General features: G+C 46.7%; 1 protein-coding gene across 8 annotated transcripts in view; it reads left to right on the top strand.

The window, feature by feature from the left end:
- Positions 1–12,748, top strand: part of TOX2 (TOX high mobility group box family member 2) — a 154,745-nt gene that overhangs the window by 86,639 nt on the left and 55,358 nt on the right. For all 8 annotated transcript variants that reach the window (XM_055266373.2, XM_055266374.2, XM_055266376.2 and 5 more), the window contains exon 3: positions 5,653–5,898. In XM_055266373.2, coding sequence (XP_055122348.1) covers positions 5,653–5,898 — 246 coding nt within the window. The remainder of the gene's footprint in view (positions 1–5,652; positions 5,899–12,748) is intronic.

The following is a 12,748-nucleotide window of genomic DNA, read 5'->3' as shown; positions in this document are numbered from 1 at the left end:
TATATCAAATTCCACCGATAAGGTCAAGATGAAGGCCAGATGAAGACTGAGCATTGGACACTGGATTTAGGAAGATGGAGGTCATTGATGACCTTCCCAAGCAGTTTTGGTGGAAGTGGGATGAAAACATGATTGGAGTGGGTTTAAGAAAGAATGAATGGAAATGAAGAGGTAACTCTTTGCAGATTTCCTGTAAGATTTTACTAATATTTTTAACTGGCAAAGCTCTTACAACTTAGCATCTCTTTCTATATTTTCATGAGGATGCCAGTGGTAGAGAGAAAATTAGGCACCATGGAACGGCCAATTCTACTGCAGGAAAATGCTGGGTTCGGAGTCATAAGACCAGGGTCTGAATCACAACCAGGACCTACTAGCTATGTGACACCTCCACTCTCTAAGCTCCATGTCTCTCATCTGCAAAATGAAGATAATAATCACTTCTCTACAGAACACATATGAATTAAATGGAGAATGTATATAGACATGCTGGGCTCAGTGCCTGGCACATAGTAGGTACTCAGGACAAGTTGTTTTGTGTTCAGTGTCATGCATGTAGGATTTGACTGCATTCAGAAGTGGCATGTTCATGTTTGCGTGCTTAGTTATTTTTAAGTGTGCTAATTGCCTCTTTAAGTGAATTGTCATAATTGTGTGATTCCAATATTTTGATACAGCATATGCTTATTTTTTCAAAAGGCTTCTGGTCAATTGGGCCGGTTCCAGTGGATTGAAGTTTTGTTTTTTGACTGAAAGGAATGGACTTGAGCAGTCAGTTAGCATTCACTGGGCACCTTCTCTGTGCCAGCACCTGCTCTGTGCCAGCACCTATTTTAAGGGTGCTGAGGGACAGGGAGGGAGGTGGCGGTCAAAACACATGAACAGCAGGTGGCTGAGGGGTGTGTAGTATGCTGGGAAGGAGACCTGTGGTTTGAAACTAGAGCCCGGGACATTCCCCCATTTCCCATGCCCATTTATTGTGTTGTAATGAGTCATTACTGTGCACTGTGCTAGGCACTGATGACAAGACAGTTAAAGGACTTCCCCAAAGACACAGAATAAGTAAACAGTAGCTCATTGGCTCAGGATCATCATTCGTGAGTGTTCCTAACTTGCACAACACAGGTCTGAGCACCACAGGGTGACGTGTGTCTTCAGCCTGACCACCAAGATGGGCTGGGGGCCGATTGCCTTTAGGTGGCAATAAGCCACAGATATCATATCACCCCAGAAAGTAGAATCCCACTGCCAGCTTTCCAGTTCAGAGTCGCCACCTCCAGGAAGCCTTCCCAACCCCTCTGCCCATTCTAAGGCAAGACTCTACTCCTTTGATGCTCCCTATACAATCCCTTGTGTGTGTCCTCCATAGTATCATAGTATTCATGACCACCTGCAACCATTTTGACTCTACTTACCTTTTGCGTGTGTCCCTGTCCCCCATATCCCATTGTGCTACTGTTTGCTTATTCTGTGTCCTTGAGGAAGTCCCCACCATCTCTGTGAAACTCCAGATGAGGGCAGCAAGGATAGCAATAACTAACGCTGACATCACTCACTGTGCATTCGGCATTGCCTTGAGAAACTTACATGTTATTGATTCATTTATTCTTCATAGCAGCCCTGTAGATACATACTGTCATTACCCGCTTTCTCACACATCAGGAAACTGAGGCACAGAGAGGGTGTTTTAGTCTGTTTTGCATTGCTATAAAGGAATACTTGAGACTGGATCTTTGACAATGAAAAGAAGTTTAATTGGCTCATGGTTCTGCAGGCTGTATCAGCATGGCACCCAATCTGCTCACTTTTGATGAGGCCTCAGGAAGCTTTTACTCCTGGGAGAAGGTGAAGGGGGGAGCAGGCATGTCACATGGCAGGAGAATGAGAGAGAGGGGAAGAGGTGTCAGTCTCTTTAAACAACCAGCTCTTGCATGAATGAACAGAGCAAAAACTCACTCATTACCAAAGGGAGGGTCCCAAGCCACTACTGAAGGATCTGCCCCATGACCCAAACACTTTTGGCTCAGCCCCACCTCCAACAGTGGGTCACTTTTCAACATGAGATTTGGAGGGGACAAATATCCAAACTGTATCAGAGGGTAAGTAATGCACCCAGAGTCACACACAGGCAGTAAGTTGCAGAGCCAGGATGCAAACCCAAGCTGCCTGGCTCGTAACCACTGCACCGCACTGCCTCCTGCGTGGTAGGGACAGTAGTTCCCACCTCCAGGGCAGTCATGAAGGTTGAGTGAGATGCATGTTTACGGCGTCTGCCCCAGGACCTGGCTGTACATTCAATTCTTTTTTTTTTTTTTTTAAAGATGAGGTCTCCCTCTGTCACCCAGGCTGGAGTGCAGTGGCACAATCACAGCTTACTTCAACCTTGACCTCCTGGGCTCAAATGATCCTCCACCTCAGCCCCCGAAGTAGCTGGGACTGCAGGCGCATGGCAACACACCCAGCGAATTTTTGTATTATTTTTTTTTTTTGTAGAGATGGGGTTTCACCGTGTTGCCCAGAGTGGTCTCAAACTCCTGGGCTCAAGCCATGCTCCCATCTTGGCCCCCCGAAGTGCTGGGATTATAGGCCAACTCATTGTTTCTGAGCTCTTACTTTGTGTTCGGACTCTGTGCCAGGTTCTGACCAAGGCATTGGGGATACAGGGAGCAAAACTCACATTAAATATCAGACAAATAATCACACAAGAAGTCAGTTAACTACTTATAACGATGAGTGCTTCCAAGGAAAAATTCTGGGCAATCTTGGGGTGTGAAATGGGGTTTGATCTACCCTGGAGTATCAGGGAAGACATTTAAACAAAACCTATTGTGGAGAGATGAGTAGGAATGAACCACGGGAGGGACAACGTGTGGCGGGCGGAGTGCAGCAGAGGGAAGGAACTCTGTAGGGGAGAGCCCAGAGGCAGGAGAGGTCACTGTGGTTAGAGGGGTGGCAGGGCCAGGCCATGCAAGGACTTCCAGGGCTGGATCTGGGACTGTGGACTTCATCCTGAAGGCAGTAGGGAGCTCATCATTTGATGTGGGATTGACATCGTGTGATGATCATCTTGATAGAGACCAATCTGGCTACAGAAAGAGAATAGAGCAGCCTGAGTGGCCAATGAAAGGGGCTGCTAAGAGGTGGTGGTGGCCTGGACTAGGATAGTGGCAGTGGGAGAGAAACAGATTTTAAAGATATTTCGGAGGCGTTTCATTGGATTTGAGAGATGTCAGGGGGTGAGTCCCAGGTTCATGGTTCTATGAACTGGATGGAAGGTAGTGTCACTTGCTGAGATGGGGAGGACACAGGGACATGGCAGGGGAGGGGGTAGTTTATGATCAACAAATGAGAACATTGACTGGGCATGGAGGGGCTCAGCCCTGGAGCTCAGGTGAGTGACCAAGGCTGGAGGGGTAAATGTGGCACTTAGATGAGAATCGAAACCCAGACTGGTTGAGGTCCACCTGGGGAGGCAATGTAGGACAGGAAGAGAGGGGAGTCCAGGACCGCCTGAGGAATCCTAGCATGAGAACAGAGAAGGAGAAGGTGAAGCAGAAAGGTGGGCATGGTCATGGCCTGTTCCCAGATGACTGCCCATCTGTGAGATCATCCCGCTGCAGCCCTGCAGAGGGAGGAAATGAGCAAGGGGCCATGTGGGCTCTGGGTCCCAGTGGTGGGTCCCAGGGTGGCAAGGCACTTACCCTCTCAGTCTGTTCTATGACTATAACGGATAGTCTAGGGCTCTCCCCCATGGAATTTAGGTATCTTGTGCTTTCTGCTGTTGCCACAGGCAGTACACACACCCAGCTATCCCTGCTGCTCAGTAACTTCATCCAGCAGACACTCAGGGAATTGGCTACCACCAACCAGGTCCTGTGCCAGGCTCAGTGACCTTCACTATTTTAACACACGCACTTAACAAACAACACAACAATGCTAGAAGATGTTATTTCTTACATGCTATTGTGGTTTAGGTTTTCCCCCACCTCTATGCATATTTCTTGATTGATTTAAGATTTAGCACTGTAGGTAACAATATATGTTACATAGTTATATAGTCTGAAAGAGCTAGAAGGAAGATACTGAATGTTCCCAACACAAATGATAAATGTTCAAGATGCTGGATATGCCAATTACCCTGATCTGACCGTTATGCGTTATTTGTATCAAAATCACTGTGTACCCCATAAGTAACTACCATTATTTTACGTCCATTTAAAAAATGAAAGAAAAAGTGTGGAAAACATTTACTTTTATATTTACCAATGCCTTTGATATGCTTCCTCTGTTCTGGAACATTCTCAACTGTTATCTCCTCAGTTCTCCCCTGACCTATTCTCTCACTCTTCTCCTTCCAGAAGGCTGATTGAACAGGCATCCATTAGACACTCTTACTCTGTCCGCTGTGCACATAAACTCTCTTTCATATTTCCTTTTTGACCATCCATGCTGAACTCTGGATAATTTCTTCAGAGTCATCTTCCAGTTGACACACCTCTCTTCTGCTAGGTCTAATCTCTTCCAGAGTGTAGAAATGGAAGAATGACTCCTCAAGCTAAAGTAACCTTGTTACTAAAACCCCAACAAGGACAGAATGAGACAGGAAAACTATAGGCCAGTCGCACTTGTGAACCTGATACAAAAGTTCTAAACAAAACATCAGCCAACAAAACCCAACAATCTATAGAAAGAATAATATGTCATGACCAAATAGGGTTTATTCCAGGAATGCAAGATTGATCTACCATTAGAAAACCAAATTACATATTTACTATATTAACTGAATTAAAGGAGAAAGGTCATTTGAGCCTGTCAGTGGATGCAGGGGGAAATAATTTGATAAAATTGAAAAGCCATGCATGATTTTAATAAAGCCACACACTTTGACCCACCAGGAGGTCCCTCAGCGTGCTTAAGAATACCTCAAAGAACCCGTGGCAAATGGTATCCTTTGTGGTGAAATATTGAGCTCTTTAAGATAAGGAAAAAGGCCCGGATGTCTGCTCTCACCATTTCTATTCAGCGTTGTCCTGGAGTTTCCTGGACAGTTTGGCGAGGTGGGAAATAATAAACAAGGAAGGATTGGAAAGGAAGGTGCACAGGTGACTCCTGGTTTCTAGCTTGCGCTCCTGCAAGGATGTTTGTGCCATTTACCAAGATGAGAAAGACTGAGAAGCCTTGGGCTGAGTGTTGGGAGCACAAGAGAAAATGGCCTGGCTTCCCTGGAAAGATCACTAGGCCTGGAATCAGGACACTTCAGCTCCATTCCCAACTCTTCCCCCAACCTTAGATGGACTGCTTTCCTCCCTGGACCTGAGTCTCCATCTGTGAAATGGGTGGGCAGGAAAGATGGATCCAAGGTGGGCTGTGATGGCTAGATCTGGTGGGAAACCAGAGAGGAACAGGGGGAGCCGGCCCCCGTTCTCCAGGAGGGCAGGCTTCTGTGTGCAGAGCCTCTGGTGGGAGGAAGCATCTGTTTGGGGATAGGGCAGGAGTCTGACCGAGTCAGGGCACTGTCTTGACCCTCTGCCTTGCAGAGGCATCATCCCTTCTCTCCTTTGTCAAGGGGTTGCTATCGTTATTGTTGCTGTTGGGTATGTTCTGTGGTTGTAAGGCACTGGCCCCCACCGACATGTCTTTTTGATGTTTTAGACCTACAACGGCCAGAGCGAGAACAACGAAGACTATGAGATCCCCCCAATAACACCTCCCAACCTCCCGGAGCCATCCCTCCTGCACCTGGGGGACCACGAAGCCAGCTACCACTCGCTGTGCCACGGCCTCACCCCCAACGGTCTGCTCCCTGCCTACTCCTATCAGGCCATGGACCTCCCAGCCATCATGGTATCCAACATGCTAGCACAGGACAGCCACCTGCTGTCGGGCCAGCTGCCCACGGTGAGTCCCTGTCATCTGCTGCAGTTTCTGCTGATGACAGCAGGGAGGGGTTTGAGAGGGAAGCAGAAGAATGTTGATGCTTTGATAAGAACCCTCTGCTCATGGGCAGGGTCTGGGTTCACCTGGTTGCTTGCATAGGAGTCTGTGGGACACGGCGGGTGGGCATGGAGAGAAATCTAATGTCAGCACGCTGCTTCCATCTGGAGCTCTGGGTACAATATCTTGGTATTGGTTTGCATTATTTGTTAATAGTATAATCTCATTTTTATTTTTTAACAGTTTTATTGAGGTATAATTTATATTCCATACAATCCACTCATTTAAAGTATACTACTTAACGGCTTTTCATATATTCACAGAGTTGTGTGACCGTTAACACAATTGATTTTAGAACATTTCATCACCCCATAAAGAAACACTAGCTAGGCACAATGGTGTGTACCTATAATCTCAGCTACTTGGGAGGCTAAATGGGAGGATCACTTGAGCCCAGGAGCTCTGGGCTGTAGTGCACTATGCAAATCAGTTGGCCGCACTAGCTTTGGCATCAGTATGGTGACCTCCTAGGAGTGGGGAACCACTAGGTTGCTTAAGGAGGGGTAAACTGGCCAAGGTCGGAAACAGAGCAGGTCAAAACTCCCATGCTAACCAGTAGTGGGATCGTGCCTGTGAAAAGGCACTGCACGCCAGGCAACATGGCAAGACCCTATCACAAAAAGAAAAGGAAAGAAAAAAGAAAAATGCTCTATTGCTGGGCATGGTGGCTCACGCCTGTAACCCCAACACTTTGGGAGACTGAGGCAGGAGGATCACTTGAGTCTAGGAATTCAAGACCAGTCTTGGCAACATAGCAAGACCCTGTCTCTACAAAACAAAAAATTAGCCAGGTGTGGTGGCATGTAGCTGTAGTCCTAGCTACTTGGGAGGCTGAGGTGGGAGGATCACTCGAACCCAGGAGGTCAAGGCTGTGGTGACAGAGTGAGACCCTTTCTCAAAAAAACAACAGGAAGAAACATCATATTTTTGGCCATCACTCCCAACCCACTCCCTGAAATCTTCAGCCCTAGGCAACCACTAATTGACTTTCTGTCTCTACAAATTTGCCTATTCTGGACATTTCATAGAAATGGAATCATATAATTAAAAAAAATTGTATCTTGCTGAAGCTGCCAGAGAAGAGGGTGATTACTGAGTTAAAGTTCATGGGATAGGTAAAAATGTACCAGGCAGACAAAGGCAAGAAAGAACCTTTCCCAGGTTGGGGGAATATCAGGTCCAAAAGGAGGCGGCAATGGTGCTTGTGCCATGCTTGGGAATAGCATGTAGTTCATTCTTTTTATTGGGCTGGAGAGGAAGGACCTGGAGCCAAGGAGAGAGAGGAAATGAAAGAGCTCAGCAGGGCCTGGATCGTAAGGGTCCTGAATCCCATTCTAAGGAGATATATATCCTTAGAATGGCTGATTTGAGGCCAGGCATGGTGGCTCACAACTCTAATCCCAGCACTTTGGGAGGCTGAGGCGGGTGGATCACTTGAGGCCAGGAGTTCAAGACCATCCTGGTCAACATGGCAAAATTCCGCCTCTACTAAAAATACAAAAATTAGCCAGGCATGGTGGCACACACCTGTAATACCAGCTACTCAGAAGGTTGAGGCACAAGAATTGCTTGAACCTGGGAGGTAAAGGTTGCAGTAAGCCGAGATGGTACCACTGCACTACAGCCTGGGCCACGCAGCAAGACCCTGTCTCAAAAAAAATAATGGCTGATTTGAACCATCACAATGTATAGAAAAATGGTAGAACAGTAGAGCATTTTTTTTATACCATAGAAAAATCTCCTTAAGGGAATTCTAGTGCTTCTTCTGAACAACTGTGACTTGTGCTTATTTTTGCTTTTTTTCCCTTCACATTTAATATTACATACTAGTCATGACTCTTACATTCATTTTTAAGTGACAGGGACCAAACTCGAACTTATACAAAAGAGTCTGAAATATCCAGGGGGTGGATACAAGGTTTCAGGCATGGTTCAATCCAGGAACTCCACCAGTGTCACAAGGCCCATTTCCACACAACAGGCTTGATGGCTGCTGGCAGCCAGCATCTTCCCTGACATCTCTGGCAGAGAGGACCATGACAGCATCACTGGACAGACCACTATGTCTAGGAGGAAGCGGCTCACTATTTTGTCAGCTTGAGTCACACACACACCTGTGGCACAGGAGGAGGGCTGCTTAGTTGATTTTCCTAGCAGAATCTCATGGTTTGGGGTGGCTTGTGTCTACCTCTGCCATGACTGTTCAGAAGCCACAGTCAAATTTGTGGCCCAATTCTAGCAGACCCCTGAGACTTTAGGACATGGCTTTATAGTCAAATGATCTCAACTGTATTTTGTTTACTCTTCATTTATTACCACCAAACTTCCTCGTTTAAAAAAGCTGGTGTCCTCTGTGTATTTTTGTAAGGCATGTCCCATTTTTTGGTTTGTTTTTGAAGTTAGGTGAGAAATAAAAGGAGACAAGGAAGGGAAGGAGGGTGGGAGGAAACCAACTCGAGATCCCCATTTTATAGTGTTTGGTTCTCACGAAAGAGTTCAATGAAAATGGATGCTCCGTTTCTCCAGAAATTTTTTCCTTGTGGGTCCATCAATAATGCAAGTCCTCAGCTTCCTCTTCTCTCTCTCAAACCTAGCGATTCAGACTCACACCGCCATGTCTGGAATGGTTTTAACCCATTTATGTCTGAGGTTGCAATTTTTTGAATTTTTGCAATCAGACCTTGGCGATGAGCTTGAGCAGTAGGATATAAATAACTCCCACAGGCTTAGCGTTTCAATAATGGAACACTAGGCATAAATGAGTTTCCAGTTCATTAGAATGCTTGTGCCTTACTTGCTTACCGGGCTCATTTTCTAGCAGAAACCTCACTGCTCCGGACCATCCCTGTTTGGGATTTATGGTAATACAAGCAAAAGCAGGGCCAGGTGAGCACCTTGTCATCTGCTATGAGGGCTGTGGTGCAGGAGTGAGCATGGCTACAGTTTGGGGCCACTGTGTTGCCGCCTTTGGTACTGGGGTGAATGGAGACAGTGTGGGGTGGTGGTTGGTCCCAGACACCCGAATTAGATCCTGGCTTCACCTTTGAAGCCTGGGTTCCCTTGTCTTGGAGTCATAATCCTACCCACCTGAAGATTGCGATGAAGTGTATCAGAGATAATGAATGTAAAGTCTTAGCAAATGCCTGGCAGAGAGTGAACATTCAGTGAGCATTTGCTATTGTTATTTGTAATAAAAATGAATTCCCACTATAACTAAATGGCAGTGTTTTCCCTTAAGTCTCATTTACCTAAAGGAGCAGACTGCAGACACCCTCAGGTACATTTGTAGGGCCACCTGATTATAATAGCTCTGATAATTACAAAGCATGTTATCTTTTTATCAAAGATGACCCCCTAATCGCCCCTCCTAGGAAATGCTTTTGTTGGGCTCTGTCCAAATAGGCACTTGCAGTCGTTTTCCAGATTTTCTTTAAAACTAGCTCATGTTTAAGAGGCTTCACAAATTCAGATAGCCTTAATTCTTCCATTAGAATTTGCAAGGGTTCACTGAATTTCATATTCCCTCTTTATGTCATGAAAGATAAGCCAAACTCTATTACCCAGGGGAGGGCACCCGGAACAACTGGGAAAACCAGATAAGAAGATGTACATGCATTGGGACTATCTGGTGAAGAGAGACAAGGGACTCTTCAAGACAGTTTTTAAATTCATCTGAACCACAGGACAAAGGGGCGTGGCTCTGTGTGTGCGTGGGCATACACGCTACGTGGGTGACGCTGGAATTGGTGTTAACACCTGCTGGGTGTCAAGCACCACGCAGAGGGCTTTCAAATGTTTTCTTGCATAATCACCCCAAGAAGCAAACCGAGGGATAATGATAATAGTATCATGAAGGGATGGAGACCCCAAGGTGGCAGGTGATTATATTAGTGTCTCATGGCTGCTTTAAGAGATTTCCACCAACTTGGGGGCTTAAAAAAACAGAGATTTATTCTATCACACCTCTCGAAGTCCAGAAGCAGTCTCCCTGGGCTGAAATCACGGTGCCAGGAGGAACTCACTTTCCCCAGAGGCTGTCGGGGAGAATCCGGCCTTGCTTCTCCTCCGGCTCCTGGGGGTTGCTGGTCTTCCCTGGCTCGTGGCTGCATCATTCTGATCTCTGCCTCCATCTTCACATGGCCTTCTCTCTGTCAGCAAAACTCCCTCTTCCCCTCTTCTAAGGACATTTGTGATGGCATTTAGGGCATTTGGGATAATCTAGGATAATCTCCCATCTCAAGATCCTTAATCACATCTGCAAAGACCCTCTTTTCTAAATACAGTACCATTTACAGGTTCCAAGGATTAGGACCTGATATCTTTGGGGGGCAGTTTTCAACCTACCACAATGATCCTCAGCTGTGCGACAGCCTTCATTGAGCGCCCACTAGGTACCAGGCATTGTTCTAGGCTTGGGATCTACAAGATGCCCTTGAGGGACTCCTGGTGCAGATGGAGAGAAGGTGAAAAGCCTATTTCTAAGACTGTGGTAAATTCTCTAATAGCATCAGTGTGTGGTGCTCTGTGCCCGGAAGAGGTCCCTTAGATGTGGGGTTATCACTTCCTAGAGGAAGTGTCCCCTGATGCAGAGTAGATTCTGTAAGTACTTTGTGAATGAATTACTGTCATGCAGCTCTTAAACAGCAAGGCCAGAATGCAAACCCAGCTCTATCCCCTGCCATCCACCTCTCAGTTTTACCAGATGGCTGAGGGATGGTGCGACCAGGCTGCAGGGCCACAGGTGGCACAGAGGATGCGCTGATGGCCAGGGTGCTTCAGGCGTTGTCTGCACAGGTCGAGATACACTAAGGATGTCATCCCTGGAGAGGCGGGCTAGGCCAAGGCATTTGACAGCCATCTCATAAATGCCAAAGCCCCCTTGGCTGTGATCCCGGAGGCCACCGATTCTTTCCGGTCCCCTGCCCTGGCCTGTTCAGCCTTGTGGGCATGCGTGGGAGTTAGCCTTCTGCTTTAAAGGTATGGCAGCTAGCAGGAGTCATGTACAGTATTGGAATCGAACCCCTTTTATAAAATTAAATATGCTTAAGGCTTCTCCCTCAACTTCAGCGTCTTAACTGATTAAACATTCATTTCCAAGACAAAAAGAGTCAATTTAGTATGAAAGATATATTTTGCCGGTTTAATTTAAAGTGCTGCACCTCTGTCTGACCTTGATTTTCATAACTCAATAATTTTATCCTGTGTTGATTGTCTCATTTCGAGAGAGATATTGTATGTATAAATCAGTTTCTAAAATACCCAAAGAAACTCGAAGAGTGGAATTTATTAAGCTGCTTCTGTTAAGTCTGAAATCATTTATTTTGGAGTCGTCCTTGGGAAGTGTTTGAGCTTATGCTCCTGGCTTACCCAGGAGAGGAATTACCCTGGGAGACGACAGAGTTGGACGTTTCCAGACAGGTTCCTGGGGAACCTGCACCTTTTGTGAGACCAGAGAAACTCCTGGGAGAGCCTCGGGCAGATGGAGGCTGGACCCAGCCAGAAATGAATGCTGGCAAAGCTCCCCCGACAGCAGCCATAGATTCTGGTGATCAGGGAAATGTGGGTTTTTCCTGCACCAAGCCCCGTGGGTCTCTGGAGCTGTGTGGTCTTGCTGTGGGACTCACTTAGTGCAGGAGAGGTATGCAGTGTCATTCATGCATGCTCCTCCCAGCTCTGACTCCTGTTTGCTTTCTTTGGGATCTTGGACAAGTTACTTCTCTCCCAGCCTCAGTTTTCCTATCTATGAAATGAGGATTGGGATTTCAGCTCTGATGAACTCACAAATAGGAAAATGGGTAGAATTGTTTTGTTAGCAGTGACATACTAGACAAGTATACGGATCTGAAGTTCAATAGTCCTCCCACTACCAATGTCACACATATCACTGGCCTAAGGGGGCTCAAATCCTATCAAATGCAGTACTTAGTGCTGCGTTTCAGATTCTTTGTGTTCTAGGTCCCCGTCCTAAAGCATCTTGCCAGGATAGGCCCTTCATGCTGCACACACAGGGCTAGGGGCTGTGGCCCAGGGTCCCCCACCCCAAGCGAAGGGCCTTTCCACGCTGGTGCCCTGGACTAGGCTGTTGGGGAAGAGGCTGAGCTGTACCTTAGTTGCTACTTGACCGCCTTGCTTTAGAGATGGTTCCTGTGCCCGGAGCCTGGGGGCAGGGTTTAAAACTTGGAGTGGGGACTTGATCCTGGGGGCAGGGCCTTGGACTTAGGGACAAGGTCTGGGTATTGACTCTGGGAGGTGCTTGATATACCTCCTAACACCTCCCCCATTTTCTTCCTGTTCTGAACTGTTCCCCTCCAATCTCCTTTCTCTCTCCTCTTCTCTTCCTTAACACTTTCCTCCTCCCTGCAGAAGGCATGGTCTATCTCTGTTGGATTCTCACAAGTTGAGACATAGGAATCCCCTCCCGAGTTGCAGATATAAGGAAAAAAGACCCTCAACCCTTGGTCCTCTGGTCTTTGAAACACAGGGGGCAGTAGGGACCCCCTAGTCCAACCCAGTCATTTCATTACTCTTAATGCATAACATTTTTGGTTTGGTCATGTCTTATGAATGTATCAATTAGCTTTTGCTGTGTAACAAACTACCCCAATACCTAGTGGCTTAAAACAATGCATTCTTATGATTTCTCATTATTTGGCAGGTCAGCAATGTAGTTCTTTTGATCTGGACTGATTCAGGTGATTTCTGAGGTCCAGCTTACAGCCTGCCTGCAGCTGCTTATTGTAGGATGGCCTTATTG

This window comes from Symphalangus syndactylus, chromosome 24 (assembly GCF_028878055.3).
Source record: "Symphalangus syndactylus isolate Jambi chromosome 24, NHGRI_mSymSyn1-v2.1_pri, whole genome shotgun sequence".
In the NCBI taxonomy this organism is placed as follows: Eukaryota; Metazoa; Chordata; class Mammalia; order Primates; family Hylobatidae; genus Symphalangus; species Symphalangus syndactylus.
This window is presented reverse-complemented; position numbering and strand designations above follow the sequence as displayed.